This window comes from Herpailurus yagouaroundi, unplaced genomic scaffold (genome assembly GCF_014898765.1).
Source record: "Herpailurus yagouaroundi ecotype Mexico unplaced genomic scaffold, PumYag 77, whole genome shotgun sequence".
In the NCBI taxonomy this organism is placed as follows: domain Eukaryota; kingdom Metazoa; phylum Chordata; class Mammalia; order Carnivora; family Felidae; genus Herpailurus; species Herpailurus yagouaroundi.
In genome coordinates, this window is record NW_024412388.1 from 19,301,319 (window position 1) to 19,313,934 (window position 12,616).

The 12,616-nt window shown below is 54.4% G+C and overlaps 1 protein-coding gene across 2 annotated transcripts in view; it reads left to right on the top strand.

Moving 5' to 3' along the window:
• Positions 1-12,616, top strand: part of MAN1C1 (mannosidase alpha class 1C member 1) — a 141,200-nt gene that overhangs the window by 107,382 nt on the left and 21,202 nt on the right. For both annotated transcript variants that reach the window (XM_040465358.1, XM_040465367.1), the window contains exons 4-5: positions 1,336-1,416; positions 7,148-7,242. In XM_040465358.1, coding sequence (XP_040321292.1) covers positions 1,336-1,416; positions 7,148-7,242 — 176 coding nt within the window. The remainder of the gene's footprint in view (positions 1-1,335; positions 1,417-7,147; positions 7,243-12,616) is intronic.

Here is a 12,616-nt window from a genome sequence, read left to right on the forward strand (position 1 = left end):
TCCTCCTTCTCGTCATCATCAAGGTTATTTTGACGCATGTTACGCCTTCTGGTAGTCTGCGTGAGAAGGTCAGAATCCTCCCATTTCCCACCGTATGGAATGGGAGAAGGTGGGAGAAGGAAGGGGTATCTTCATAGGCCCACCTTGTCCCTGTGCAGATAGTGGATAGAGAATGGGCATCAGGCAGCTGCCTATGGTGCCAGGTGCTGGCAGGTTCGGGGAGCCTGGGGACATTCAAACAGGCGGGGTCCTTGGAAGAAAGCAAGATGGGGTCACATCCCCTCTCTGAGCCTTGGCTTTCTCACCTGGAAAACGGGAACGGAAACCTCGCGGAGCCCTGTAAGGCTGAAAGAGAGAAGAGCTTCGCAGGTGCTGTGTCAGTGGAAAAGCTCTCCCCGATAAAGGGACAGTCATCGTTGTTGTCGGCACTAAAGGACAGTGATGTGGGGAGCGCTGGGGGGGCAGGGATGGTAAATAGCAGACCCCTCTAGGGAGCCACGCCAGGCACCGCGTGTGCGCCGGGCGGACGTCTCACCTGTACCACTCAGCGCCCCGTTGCCACCTGCTCAGGATGAAGAACCTCGGGCAGAGAAAAGCTAAATATCTTGCCCGAAGTCCCAAAGCCAAGTAAGAGGCCGAGGTGGGATTTTAACCTAGATCTGGTCCTTGGCATGGTGCCCCAACACCCCTGATTCACAATCCAGACCTAAGAAAGAAAACAACGATTGAGGCAAGTGTGGACATGCCCTGAGGGCTACAGAGCTGAGGCTGAGGATTGCTGATTACCTACAAGTACCTTTCTGGCACCCCTCCCTCTCAGCCTCGGCTTTGTCCCATTTGCCCCAAAACCTCCTGGGAGAACCTTCCCCTTCCCCCTGCCGCCCCAAGGAATGGCCGCCCTACCGTCCAGCCAGGCCAGGAGTTCCCTCAGGAAGGGGAGGTGGCTGGACTAGAGAATCTGCCTCCCCTCAGGCTAATCTTCAGCCCACAGCTCCCCACCAAGTTCTCCAGCTCCTTGGAGAACAGCCAGGCAGAACTTTGCTCTGATGGCCTCCGGCAAGGGCTGGAGAAGAAAGCCAAACCTGGTGTTTATTTGCAATGCTGTCAACGAGCTGTGGTGGCCTGCCAAGCAGGTGTCGATGCCTCTCAACTTTTGCTCCGAAAACCACCACCCAGCGAGGCCCCAGAGCCCAGCACAAGTATGGCCAGATCAACAGGGGGTGGGGGGCTGCGGCCAGAGTGACCTGTCTCGAGGACCTGGCTGTCCCTGGGAGCCCTGCAGGCACCTCACAAGTGTCCCCTGCCCCTGCCCTCCCCTTTCCCGCTGCCCTGCAGAGTGGAGAAGCATCCTTGTTTGAGGTGAACATCCGGTACATCGGGGGACTCCTCTCAGCCTTCTACCTGACGGGAGAAGAGGTAAGTTGGCCCTTGGAGGACCCTGGACCATTCAGGTGGGAAAAGGCTTTAGAGAACATCCAGTCCCGCTCCCTCATGTCACCAGTGAGGAAGCAGGGATTCAGGGGGATTTGCCTGGGGCTGCCCATGTCTGCCCAGCCTCCACGGTGCCACCTGCAGGCTCGCTCTCTCTCATGTTTCATCTGATGTTTCCCTTCTCTTGCCCAGGTGAGCCCCTCTGGCTCCCACAGTTGCTAGTAAATTCTCCAAGGACGATGACTAGTCTACTCACACCATCCCTGTAGCTCCTAGCACAGCACCCAGCAGTCTGGGCTCAGCACTGGCTTGTAGAGCTGCTGGACTGGTTTTTGCAAGTGCTAGTTTTCAGCATTGAGAAAGCTAAGACCATTGTTTCGCCATCTCCACCCCTGGGGCCCCTCAGCCTTGTCCTGCTCCACAGCCACTCCTCCGCTCCCCCTCCCCTTCCAGTTGCCAGCCACGGGCCAGAGGTCAGCTGCGGGTCTCGAGGGGCAACAGGGAGATGGGGCAGCCACTGGGGCTGGTCTCATGTCCAAAGTGCAAGGCCTCAGCCCCAGGCAAGCTGTGTTGGCTTCCAGAGGGTGGACTGTGCAGTGTGGGGAGAAGACAGAGCCCTGAGCAGGGAGGGAGTCAGAAAACCTGGGTCTCATCCCCACACCACACCTGCCTGTGATCTTGAGCAAGTCCTCCCCCACCCCTGGGCCTCGCTTCCTTCCCCACCATGGGGATGGACTCACAGAGCTCTTGTGAGATGGATCGGGAGGGATAGGAGTTGACCCTGAGCTGACCAGCTCCAAAGCCCATATTCTCCGTGCTACAAGAGAATTTTGAAAACCACAGAGCTCTGTAGAAATAGGAGGCTCTTCCTCCCTTCGAGAAGTCCCATGAAAGTGCAGCCCAAGTATCGGGGGGTGAGGCTGGCCAAGTCCCCAGCCATGGGCCATCATCGATCAGTTGTGTTCCCTGTTACCCAGAGGGGTCACGCTGCTCAGCACAACCGCTGCTCTGGGGTTAGATGCCTTGGCCTTGGCCCTTTCCCTTCCCTGCCCTTCTTCCTGCTCTGTCCACCCTGAGACAATATCATCCCTGCCCCTGCCGCGGGGAGAGCTGCCAAAAAATCCCTGCTAACCTCCAGTGGTGGTATCTGAGGAAGTCAGCTGCAACCAAGAGTTCAGAGGCAATAGGTACACTCTACTTCCTGTCACCTCGGGCCTCTCCATCAAGCCTGATCTCCTCAGCAGAGATTACCACTTGTACCAATTTGTCTCCAAACCAGTGTGGTTGGGATCCCTTGGCTTTGAGCCACATGAAACCTGAATCGTATTTGAAAACCCTAGGATAGGAAAATGACATGGAACAGAAAAGGCACCCTGTTCTTCCAGGCACTTGCCCAGCCTCCCTGCCACTCATGGCTGTGGAAGGTGGCCATAGCGTACAGATAGGGACAGGGGAGGGAGCCATGCAGCTCAGGGCTCTCAGGGGTCAGTTTGAGGGGCCAGCGATTGAGGGAGGAGCTGGTGCCCCTCAGTCCTGATGCTTGACCCAGCCTCCACCCTCCTCATAGGGTATCCTGGCTCTGAAAACCTATCTGAGGCCTTGGCTCCCTAGTGATGTAGTCTGGCTGGGTCTGAGGACCCAGAGGAGGGGAGGTGCCCCAGGACCAGCCAAGAGGGTCCTCGGCTTCATGCAGGGTAGAAATCAAACACAAGCCAAGAAGAAGTGATAGCAGAAGACTGAGGGCGAGTATAGGTACAGACAGACCATCTGGGAGACTTGGGAAGGAAAAGGAGTCTTGTCTTTGCTTGGGGTCTGGGGTTTTTACTGAGGATTGTGGTCTGATGTACATGCCCTCTCAGATACCCAGGAACTGGTCACAGCAAGGACAAGGAGCCAGGTGTCCTCCGTAAGTCACTTACTCCTTGGAGTCGGGGGTCTTGGCATCGAGATGTCTAGCATCAGTGTCTGGAATATGCACAGGAGAGCCTCACCCGGTCATTCTTACCTGGTCATTCCCTTGATGCTATCTGTCATGCTGGACGACTTCAAAGAAATCGTTAACTCCTTGACCCTTGCAAAGAGGGCTACATTATTTGTACTATGAGGCGTGTGTAAGGCAGGTGCAGGTCCTGGCAAGAATAGAAGCAGGAAAAGGAGCATAAAAAGCAGTCCCCCCCTTCGTGGCGTTGCCTCAGTTTCCCCATCTCACTTTAAGGATCATCAGTCTGACTCTCCAGGATGCAGACTGGACAGTGGGGTGTGGACAGGAGTGCCTGTGACTTAGAAATAGTTCCCAAAGCCCAGGGAGCCCCATATGGCTCAGAATCCCTGAATAGACAGGCTCCTGAGGTTATGGGCACGGCCCCTGTCCTCTAGCCATGCCCTGCTGATCCCTCTCTGTTCCCAGAGACTGTGCCACATGAGCCCAGTCTCACTGGTCCCCAAATACCCCATGAGGTGGGGGTCTTCATCTATTTACAGATGTAGGAACTGAGACTTAGAAGGAATGTGCTCAGGTCGCAGTCCCTGAGGGCTGTGCTGGGTCAGCTCGTGACCCCGTGGCCTTTCCACCACAGGCCTGAGTTGTAGCCCCCACACAGCCTGGCCCAGTGTCACTCCTTGTGACCAGGGCTCAGCTGCACCGGACTGGGGCCTCCCTCCTCTCTGTCCTTGGTCTCACACGTAGTGGGTGCCTGTGAAGTGGGGCTTTCCATTCTTCAGATATCCCAGGAGTATTTGTGGAATGGTGCGGGAGACCGCAGCCCCTTCCTGGGCTGCGGCCTTTCCTTGCTGCAGAGGAAACCTGGGGGAGGAGAGTCCCCTTCTGGGTAACCAGCCCCGCAAGACTCACAGGAGAATAGCAAGCCTGCTGACAGCCACTCCAGGTGATGTTTGCACGGCTCTTCAAGTTCACATGGCCCATTCACTTACATACATCCTCTCGTTTGAGTTCCGGACGAACCCTGTGAAACAGCCGGGGCACATGTACAGTTAGTTCCGTTGCACACAGTTATAGTGCTCAGAGATAGTAAGTGGCTCACCTAAGGTCACAAAGCTGCTAAGTGGGAAGATCCAAACCTGGGCTCTCACTCCCAGCCCAGACACCTTTCCACTCTACAGAATGTAATTCTTGCTGGCCTCTCTCACCTCTGTTCTGGAACCTCTGGGCCCTGCCTGTTGCTTACCATGGCTGTCTGCAGCCATATAGCTCTGTGTTCTCTCTCTGTGTTGGAAAGGCAGCTTGGTATCAGTAGCTCCACAACCTTGGGCAAATTGCTTCTCTGAGACTCAGTTTTGTCATCCTCAAAGTGGTCAACATCTTCCCCACAAGGCGGTTGCAAGGATTAAAGGTCATGTAGAGACACTGACACATCGATGTATTGTGCTTTATAATAAGTAATATATATTTTTGGTCTGCATCCTGCTTCTGGCAGAGCTCCTAAAACCGTTGGAATTTCCTAAGTGATGAGAGCAATAAATATGTCTTTTGTTGTGTTCATTGGGTGACTTTTGGACCCCACCAAAGGATAGAGGCTGGTTGCTAGGAAAACCTTGTACTTAGAGGGTAGTTATTTTCAGTCCCACCACCCTGACTTCCGGGGACAGGAGAGGGGCTGGGTGCTGAATCGGTAGCCAGTTGGCAGCGGTTTAATTGCCCTGCCCATGTGATGAAACCTCCATAAAAACCCAAAAGGACTGGGTCACAGAGCTTCTGGTTGGCTGAGCACCAGGAGATTGGGGGAGAGCGCCACACCTGGAGAAAGCATGGAAACTCCATGCCCTTTTCCCCATACCTTAACCCTCTGCATCACTTGCATCTGACTCTTCCTGACTTCTGTTCTTTTATAATAAACCAGTAATCCAGTGAGTAAAATGTTTCCTGAGTTCTGTGAACCACCCTAGCAAATTAATCAAGCCCACAGAGGGGTTTGTGATAACGTGCTCCTAAGAGCACTTAAGAAGAAATCTTCTAGGAGTCCTCAGGGCAGAAGACAGCCAGTCGGCTGCCTGGAGCCTCAGCCTCGGGTTCAGGTTCTGGAGGGTTCCTTTGTGCCTCAGTGCTCAGCCTCCCAGGGGTCAAGTGATGATGTCAGGAGCCTCGAAGGAGAGCCCTTTGTTGTTGCTGAACCGGTGGCTTCTGGGGCAGAGGGCTTTGGAATCTGGGTCCTAGACAAGCTCCTCGGGGATTGTGGCGTGGCTGGCCCCTGTGCCCACCTCTGGGACCCTCTGTCTGGCACTGGACACTATCCTCTTCTGTCCCCATCACTGCCAGGCCCCACATGTGACTCTTCCCTTCCCGCCCCTCCTCTCCCCAGCAACAACCACACCTGCCCTCCGAGGCCTCTCTGCCGCATCCCAGCCGGATCCGGCAAACTGCCCCGCAGCCATCCCTCCACAGCTGCCTCAGCCCATATATTGTGCATATTGGGGTTGGGAACTCAAGATGACTTTGTTTTGCAACACTCAGGAGGTCCAGCTCCGGAAATGAAAGGAAACGTGTGTTGTTCCACCCGGAATAGTCACGTTTTAAAAAATAAATACTACTTACTGTGGGCTTGTTTTTATTATGAAAAAAAGCACAGAAATAGAGATACGCCAAATGAAGAAAGCAAAATTCCTCCACGAGCCTACCCCCTACCCCTAGGAGACCATTGTTAATATTTTAGTGTATTTCCTTCCCAACCCTTTCTCACGCATCCGTGTGCATGTAATTTTTACTAACTTTGAATTACACTGTTTCAAAGTATATTTTTCTTTTAATGAACTGGAACCCCTTTCTTTGCTATTAAATAATCTGCATCATGCCAGTGGCTGCACGGTATTCTATTGCCTGGACAAGCCATAATTTAACCACTTCCCTATTGTTTGATATTTAGAATATTCTCATGTTTCCCATGTTTCCCTTGAAGTAAAGTTAAATCTTTACAACATCCTTCATTACTTATTTAGTTAGAATAAATTCCTAAGAGGGAAACTGTGGCGTCAGAAAGTCACAGGGGCTTTTGAATTAGAACAGTTTGAAGGGGTCAGAGCCTCCCGCAGGGCCCTGAGGCCTGGGACCCCCATTCACCTTTTCCGTTCATTCCCGTCTAAAAAATGGGAACCGTGGGCAGATTCAGAATGTCAAGGGGGAAAGGCCCCACCCCCACCCCTGGTGTTACACGTGGGACGGCAGTGCTTTGCTGGGAAGCACACAGCAGCCAAATTGGGAGGCAGGGATTGAACCTGGGGCGGGGCAGGACTCCTAATCCAGTGCTCTTCACACCCTGTCCAAACGTACTTCCCCCGCACCCAGCCCGTGGTGTCCTGGTCCATTGGTGACGGCGGCCCTGGCTACTTCATCCTCCCGGCGGCCACCCGGAGCACAGCTGGAATCACTGAGCCTTCAGAGTCCCGACACTGCCGTGAGGACTTTACAGCTATTACCTAATCTTCATTCCTCCCAACAGCCTCTGAGGAAGGCGGTAGTGGCCTTGTGTTATGAGTGAGAAAGGAAACCGAGGCTCGGAGAGAGGTGCCTCGACTCAGGCCACGTCACCAGGAATTCGAGGACCCGGGTTCATAGCCAAGGCTGTCTGACTCCAGAGCCCAACACAGCGTCACCTCCCACTCCGGGCCAGCAGCTCCTGGGTTCATCCACCGGCGGGAGCGGCTTCTCGAAGTGATGGCGCCCACCCAGCCCCGTTCACGATGCCCCGTGCTTCTTCCTTTACAGGTGTTCCGAATCAAGGCCATCAAGCTGGGAGAGAAGCTCCTGCCTGCCTTCAACACCCCCACGGGAATCCCAAAAGGTGTTGTGAACTTCAAAAGGTAGGACATCTGCTGGTTTCCCACTTCTGGCTTTGGCTGCTTCGGTGTGGAAACTGAGGCACAGGGAGAGGACAGTACCCGCCCTGGGAATCACAGCGAGCCAGTGGCACAGTGGAGGTTAGCCTCAGCCAAGGACTCTCCAAGGCCGGTGTTTGTCACCACACCTGGGGCTTAGGTTTCATAAGACCTGATCTTCCTGAGGTGTGGAGGGGCAGCTGTTCTGTGATCATCCCCCAACACTGCCTTGACTCACCGCCCTACGGGTGTACCCCATTCACTTCCCTCCCCAGCTAGGGTCAGCAGCCAATAGGCACATCACACCCTCCTGCCATGAGGAGGTGCCCCAAACTGCTAGGGAGTCTCGAGACTCTGAGCAGAGGGACCCCTGGTCTGCCGACTGCCACCCTTGGCCCCAGCAGGGCTGGGTCTCAGAAACCCAGTGTCAGAACCCAGAAGGGCTTCTGGGGGGCATCAAGGTCACAGAAGCTCAGACTCCAAGGATTAAAGGCCCTGGCCAAGGTCACATAAGCCAGTAACCGACTGACCATTCCAGGACACAAACCCAGGACTTCCAACTCCATTTTTGATCATTCTTCTTGGAATTTCCCCCTCTTTAGAAATAATAACTTCTCATTGCAGATAATGTGGATTATACCAAAAGTGTTAGATAAGAGCAGAAAACTCCCATGTGGTTCCCCTAGTCACTGGCTCGGTATTAAAACGTTGATTCTTATTGGCTGCTTCCATGATTTTGCTTCCTGATCTGTTGCTTAATTCAGTGTGTGAACCTGAGACTTTCTGGGTAGTCACTAAGTCACAGAATGCCCGAGTGGAGGGGACCTTGAGTGGTCCAGTTAGAGAAGAGCAGAGCAGGGGCTGCAGCTGGGTCCAGCTCCAGAGCCCGTGGGGTGCCTGCCTGCCCCCCTCCGCGCTGCTACCCTTCCCTCTCGTGGGGACGGGAGCGTGTTTATATCCACTCACTTTCCAGGTGTGGCGACTGAGACCCAAAGAGGGGAAAGGACAGGGTCACAGTCCAGAGGACTAATGGCGAGCCAGCTTCATGATGTGTGAATCTTCACGAGCATGAGTCTGGCTCCTGGGGACCCCCGTGTGCCCCGTTGTCTTGCCTTTGCTCACTCTGTTCCTCCACCGGTTGCCCTCCTCTCCCAGCTTCCCTGGCCAGCAAAGCCTGGCTCACATGCCACCTGTGCCATCAAGCCAGGAGCCTTTCAGCCTCTCCAGGCCTCCAGGCACTTCGTTTGCTTCCTTACGGCCTCGTCGCGTGCCTCTTCCTGTTCCCTGCTGGCCTGGGAGCTTCTTGAAGGCAGGATCTTGAGGCAGATATTTATCTTGAGGGCAGATATTTATATGACCCCTTATTCACACAGAGTCTCAGAGAGGAAAAGTAACTTGCCCAAAGTCTTAACAGCTAATAGGTAACTGGGGCTAAGATTCCAACCCATTTTGTTACAGACTGAAAGCTCTGCTCTGAACACCTGCCTGGCCCTCCCTCAGGCAGGACCCATGCTGCCCTCCCGCCCCCGCACTGCAGGAGCAGACCCCTGGGAGATGTTGTAGGAGGCACCCAGGAGCTCCCTGGGGCTGTTCGCGAGGTTCTCCGAGAACCCCGAGTCCACCTCACCAGACTTCCTGTTCCCTCTCCTGAAGTGATGTCTTTTTTTTTTAATGAAAGTTTTTTTTTAAGTTTATTTATTTTGAGAGAGAGAGAGAGAGCAGGGGAGGGACAGAGAGAGAGGGAAAGAGAGAGACTCCCAAGCAGGCTCTGCACCATCAGCACAGAGCCTGATGTGGGGCTCGAACTCATGAACCCTGAGATCATGACCTGAGCCAAAACCAAGAGCCGGGCAGTTAACTGACTGAGCCACCCAGGTGCCCCCTGAAGTGACGTCTTACGTCAGGACTCTCAATCCAGCAGTGGCTCCAGCCAGCTGCCCGGTAGGGAAGGAGGGCACCTCACCCTCACCGGAGGCAGGGGCTCTGGGCTCTGGTCGCATGTCGGCTTCCTCTCTGTCCCGGGGAGGTCCCACTCTCCTGGTCCGCCTGCCTGGGGCCTCACAAAAGAGAGGGGACACATACGCTGCTTTGCCACTTTACTTACTGTCTGATCGGAAAACATTCCTGGGGTGTGACATCCCATAAATCCCAGCAGAGGCCACAGAGGGGCCCTCAGGGCCAACCGAATCCCGTCCTCAGTGCCGGGGCTGATGTCTCAGAGCCGGGCCCTTGGAGCTCTGCTCAGATCCCTTTCCCACAAACACCGATCCTGGAGAAACGCAGCCAGCCGTCAGGGAGGAGACACAAACACAGTATCTTTGCGGCTCTCTCTCCCAGGGCTAGCTCCCCGGCCTCGCTGCCTGAGTCTGGGATAGGACCTTAGCTTCGCCGTTCTTCCCTCCTCTGTGCGTGGCACTACGCGCCCCCAAGCCCTGCAACCACAGCCCTGCAGGGCTGTCTGCCTTACCCCTGTCCCTCAGAGCTGGGACTGGATGCAACACAGATCCTGACATTTCTGATTAAGAAAATGCATTTAGTTTTAGGCTATTTGCATGCTGTCAGTGCTGTATACATATGTATGTATATGCATATTTCCTGGCAACTCCTCCCTTTCATTTTCTGGGTAAGAGAGTCTGTTGCTAAAAATGCATCCCTGTTCCACCCCGGGGGAATGTCAGGGATGAGTACGGCCAGGCCCGCGTGGCGCTGAGTTTGCGCTTTGGAGAGGGCCGCTGCTGTCCCTGCCCCGGGCAGGGCTCGCTGTGGGCAGCTCTATGAGGAAGGGCCAGACGGGGTCCCAGCAGGAGGGGTGCGTAACTAGGCCCTGCCCGAAGTGAGCGTGACTGCTCCTCCTGCCTGGGAGGCAGAGGCAGGGACAGCTGTGACCTGTGACCTGCGGGCACCACTGAACCCTCTGAGTGGCAGTGGCCAGTCCAAGGACTAATCTCTGTGCCACACTCGACTGCCGCCCCCCCAAATCATACAAGCAGAGATACGCAACCTCGCCTGTCACCCTCTCTAGCGTCCCTACACTCACACACAAACACTTCCGTTCGCACACCCCTGCCACACACACACACACATACACACCTTAATAAGTGCTAGTGTTTGGTGAGCATGTCACTGTGTGCTACACGCAGTGTGAACACATGATATGCATTCTCTCTTTTCAACCTCACGGATCCCATTTCACCAGTGGAGAAACCGAGGCTGAGAGAGGTGAGGTCACTTACCCAAGGTCACACAGCAGTAGAGTGAAGTTGGAACCCGGGTCTGTCTGGCTCCAAAGTGAACAATTATATCAGACCCATGAGCGCGCACACAGACACGCACAGACACGCGGGAGTTTCTGCCATGCTGGGGAGGGGCATTGATGAGCAACCCTTCCCCCAGTGGGGGAGAACACAGGCTGCACACGCACCTGCAGGCTTCAGAGACCGGGACGGGGCAGAGGGCAGACCTTCCATGAGCCCGTGGCCTCGCAGGGCTGATCCACGTGCCTTCTGGTCTTTGGATGCTGCCTAGAATACATGCAGCTGGGGCACACGGTAGCTAGGATTTGGATTTGGATTCGGATTCAACGCTACCATTTCTGTCACTTACTCTGTGACCTTGGAGAAGTGTCTCCCCCTCTCTGAGTCTGAAATAAGAATCGCAGGATCTACCTCTGAGGTTGGCTGTGAAGATAAGGTGCTAGAGCTGCCTGGCACCCATCAGGAACTCAGTCACTCAAACGAGTTTTAATAAACTACAAACACATAATTTATATGTGCATAATTGCATAATGTTAAAAATGACGGCAATTACATGCCTAATTTATAACTCACAATAACTCTATGAGGTGTGGGTACTGTCATTTAACAGATGAGGAAACTGAGGTCTAGAGAGATCAACCGACCAGCCCGAAGTCGCCTGGCCGGGTGCTGAGGGATCCGGCATTGAAGGCAGGCAGGGGAGAGGGAAGGCGACCGCCCACTGCCCGCCTCTGCCCGGCACTTGTGTGCCTGTCTGCCAGGCTGGTTCCGCTGCAGGAAGCCCACTCGGGAGGGTAATTGTTGGGAGGGAGGGGAGAGGAAGGAGAGGCTCATGTGAAGGCAAATGAGAACAAAAGATGGGGGAGGGGGTGACTGGCGGCTTTTTTGACCTTGAATTTCTCTGCGAGGGCAGGAAACATCCATTATTCAAGAATCCCTTTGTGGGTACCCACGGCTCCCACTAAGAAAGCTGGAAAGAGAAGTCTCACTTAGCCTGAAGGAAAAGGGACAGAGAAGGGACACCTTCCCCTTCCCTCTGGGTCGATGTGGGGTCATCTGGGTGGGAGACCGTTAGGGGATGTGCAGAGCCCAGTCTGAATCCCGCCTCCACCACCTCCCAGCTCCAACCTTCCAGTAACTTACTTCCCTCTCTGAGCCTCAGTTTCCTCTTTGCATATTGGGAATAATGGTATTTTACCTTGTGGGGTTTAAATGAAGTCAAGATGCAAACAGCTTGACCCAGGGCCCGGTATCTTTAGTGGCTCAATAAACAGAAGCTGTTTTATTTATTATCCGAGAGTGAGTCTCCCCTCTCAATGCAACCCATCCCTCCCGATCTGCCTCCTGCCTCCAAATCAGGGAAATACCAAGGAGGTGGAGACAGGAAAAAGGGACCAGTGGTCATCTCTTTATGGAGGCCACTGGAGTCCTCCATTTGTTTCTGGAAGTTGAGACTGATGAATTTGACTTCAGAAGCTATGTCCAGGCTGGATAATGGAGTTTAGAGAGGAGAGGGGCTGCCTCAGAAAAGCCCCAGCCCACCCCAGAAAAAGGAGTGTCCCTCAGATGGCAAACCATGATCTCCTAAACCCATCTTCTCCCACGCCTGCCTCCCTAGGTCCTGTCCTGGGGAGACAGAGAGACAGAGCCCAGTTCTTGGGGAGGCACAGCTATCCCAGCAAGGAAGCAGAGGGGCTTTCGGAGGCCAGGGCAGAGCCAGCCCCCCTCAGGCTGTACCTTGTAGCCCCTACAAATAGAGGGCACTCACTCCACGCTGCTCTGTCCCACAGGAAAGATCATCATGATACATTATGAGGAAACTGAGGCACAGGGAGAAGCTCCCACCCTGCACTTTTCTCCTCCCTCTTCACCCCACAAAAGACCTAGGAACAGAGACCGGGACCAATTACTCTTGCCCAGCTTGATGATGCAGGAACTAAGGTGCATAAGGAGGGGATGATTTGCCCAAAGCCGCTCAGCTAACAAACTTGACCCTGGCCCCCTGGCTACAGGTGCCAGGGAGATTTAAGTGAAAGCACCTGGGAAGGCAGCAGCCTTACTTATTATCATATAATTTAAAGAGAGGCAGCCCACACGATGGTTAG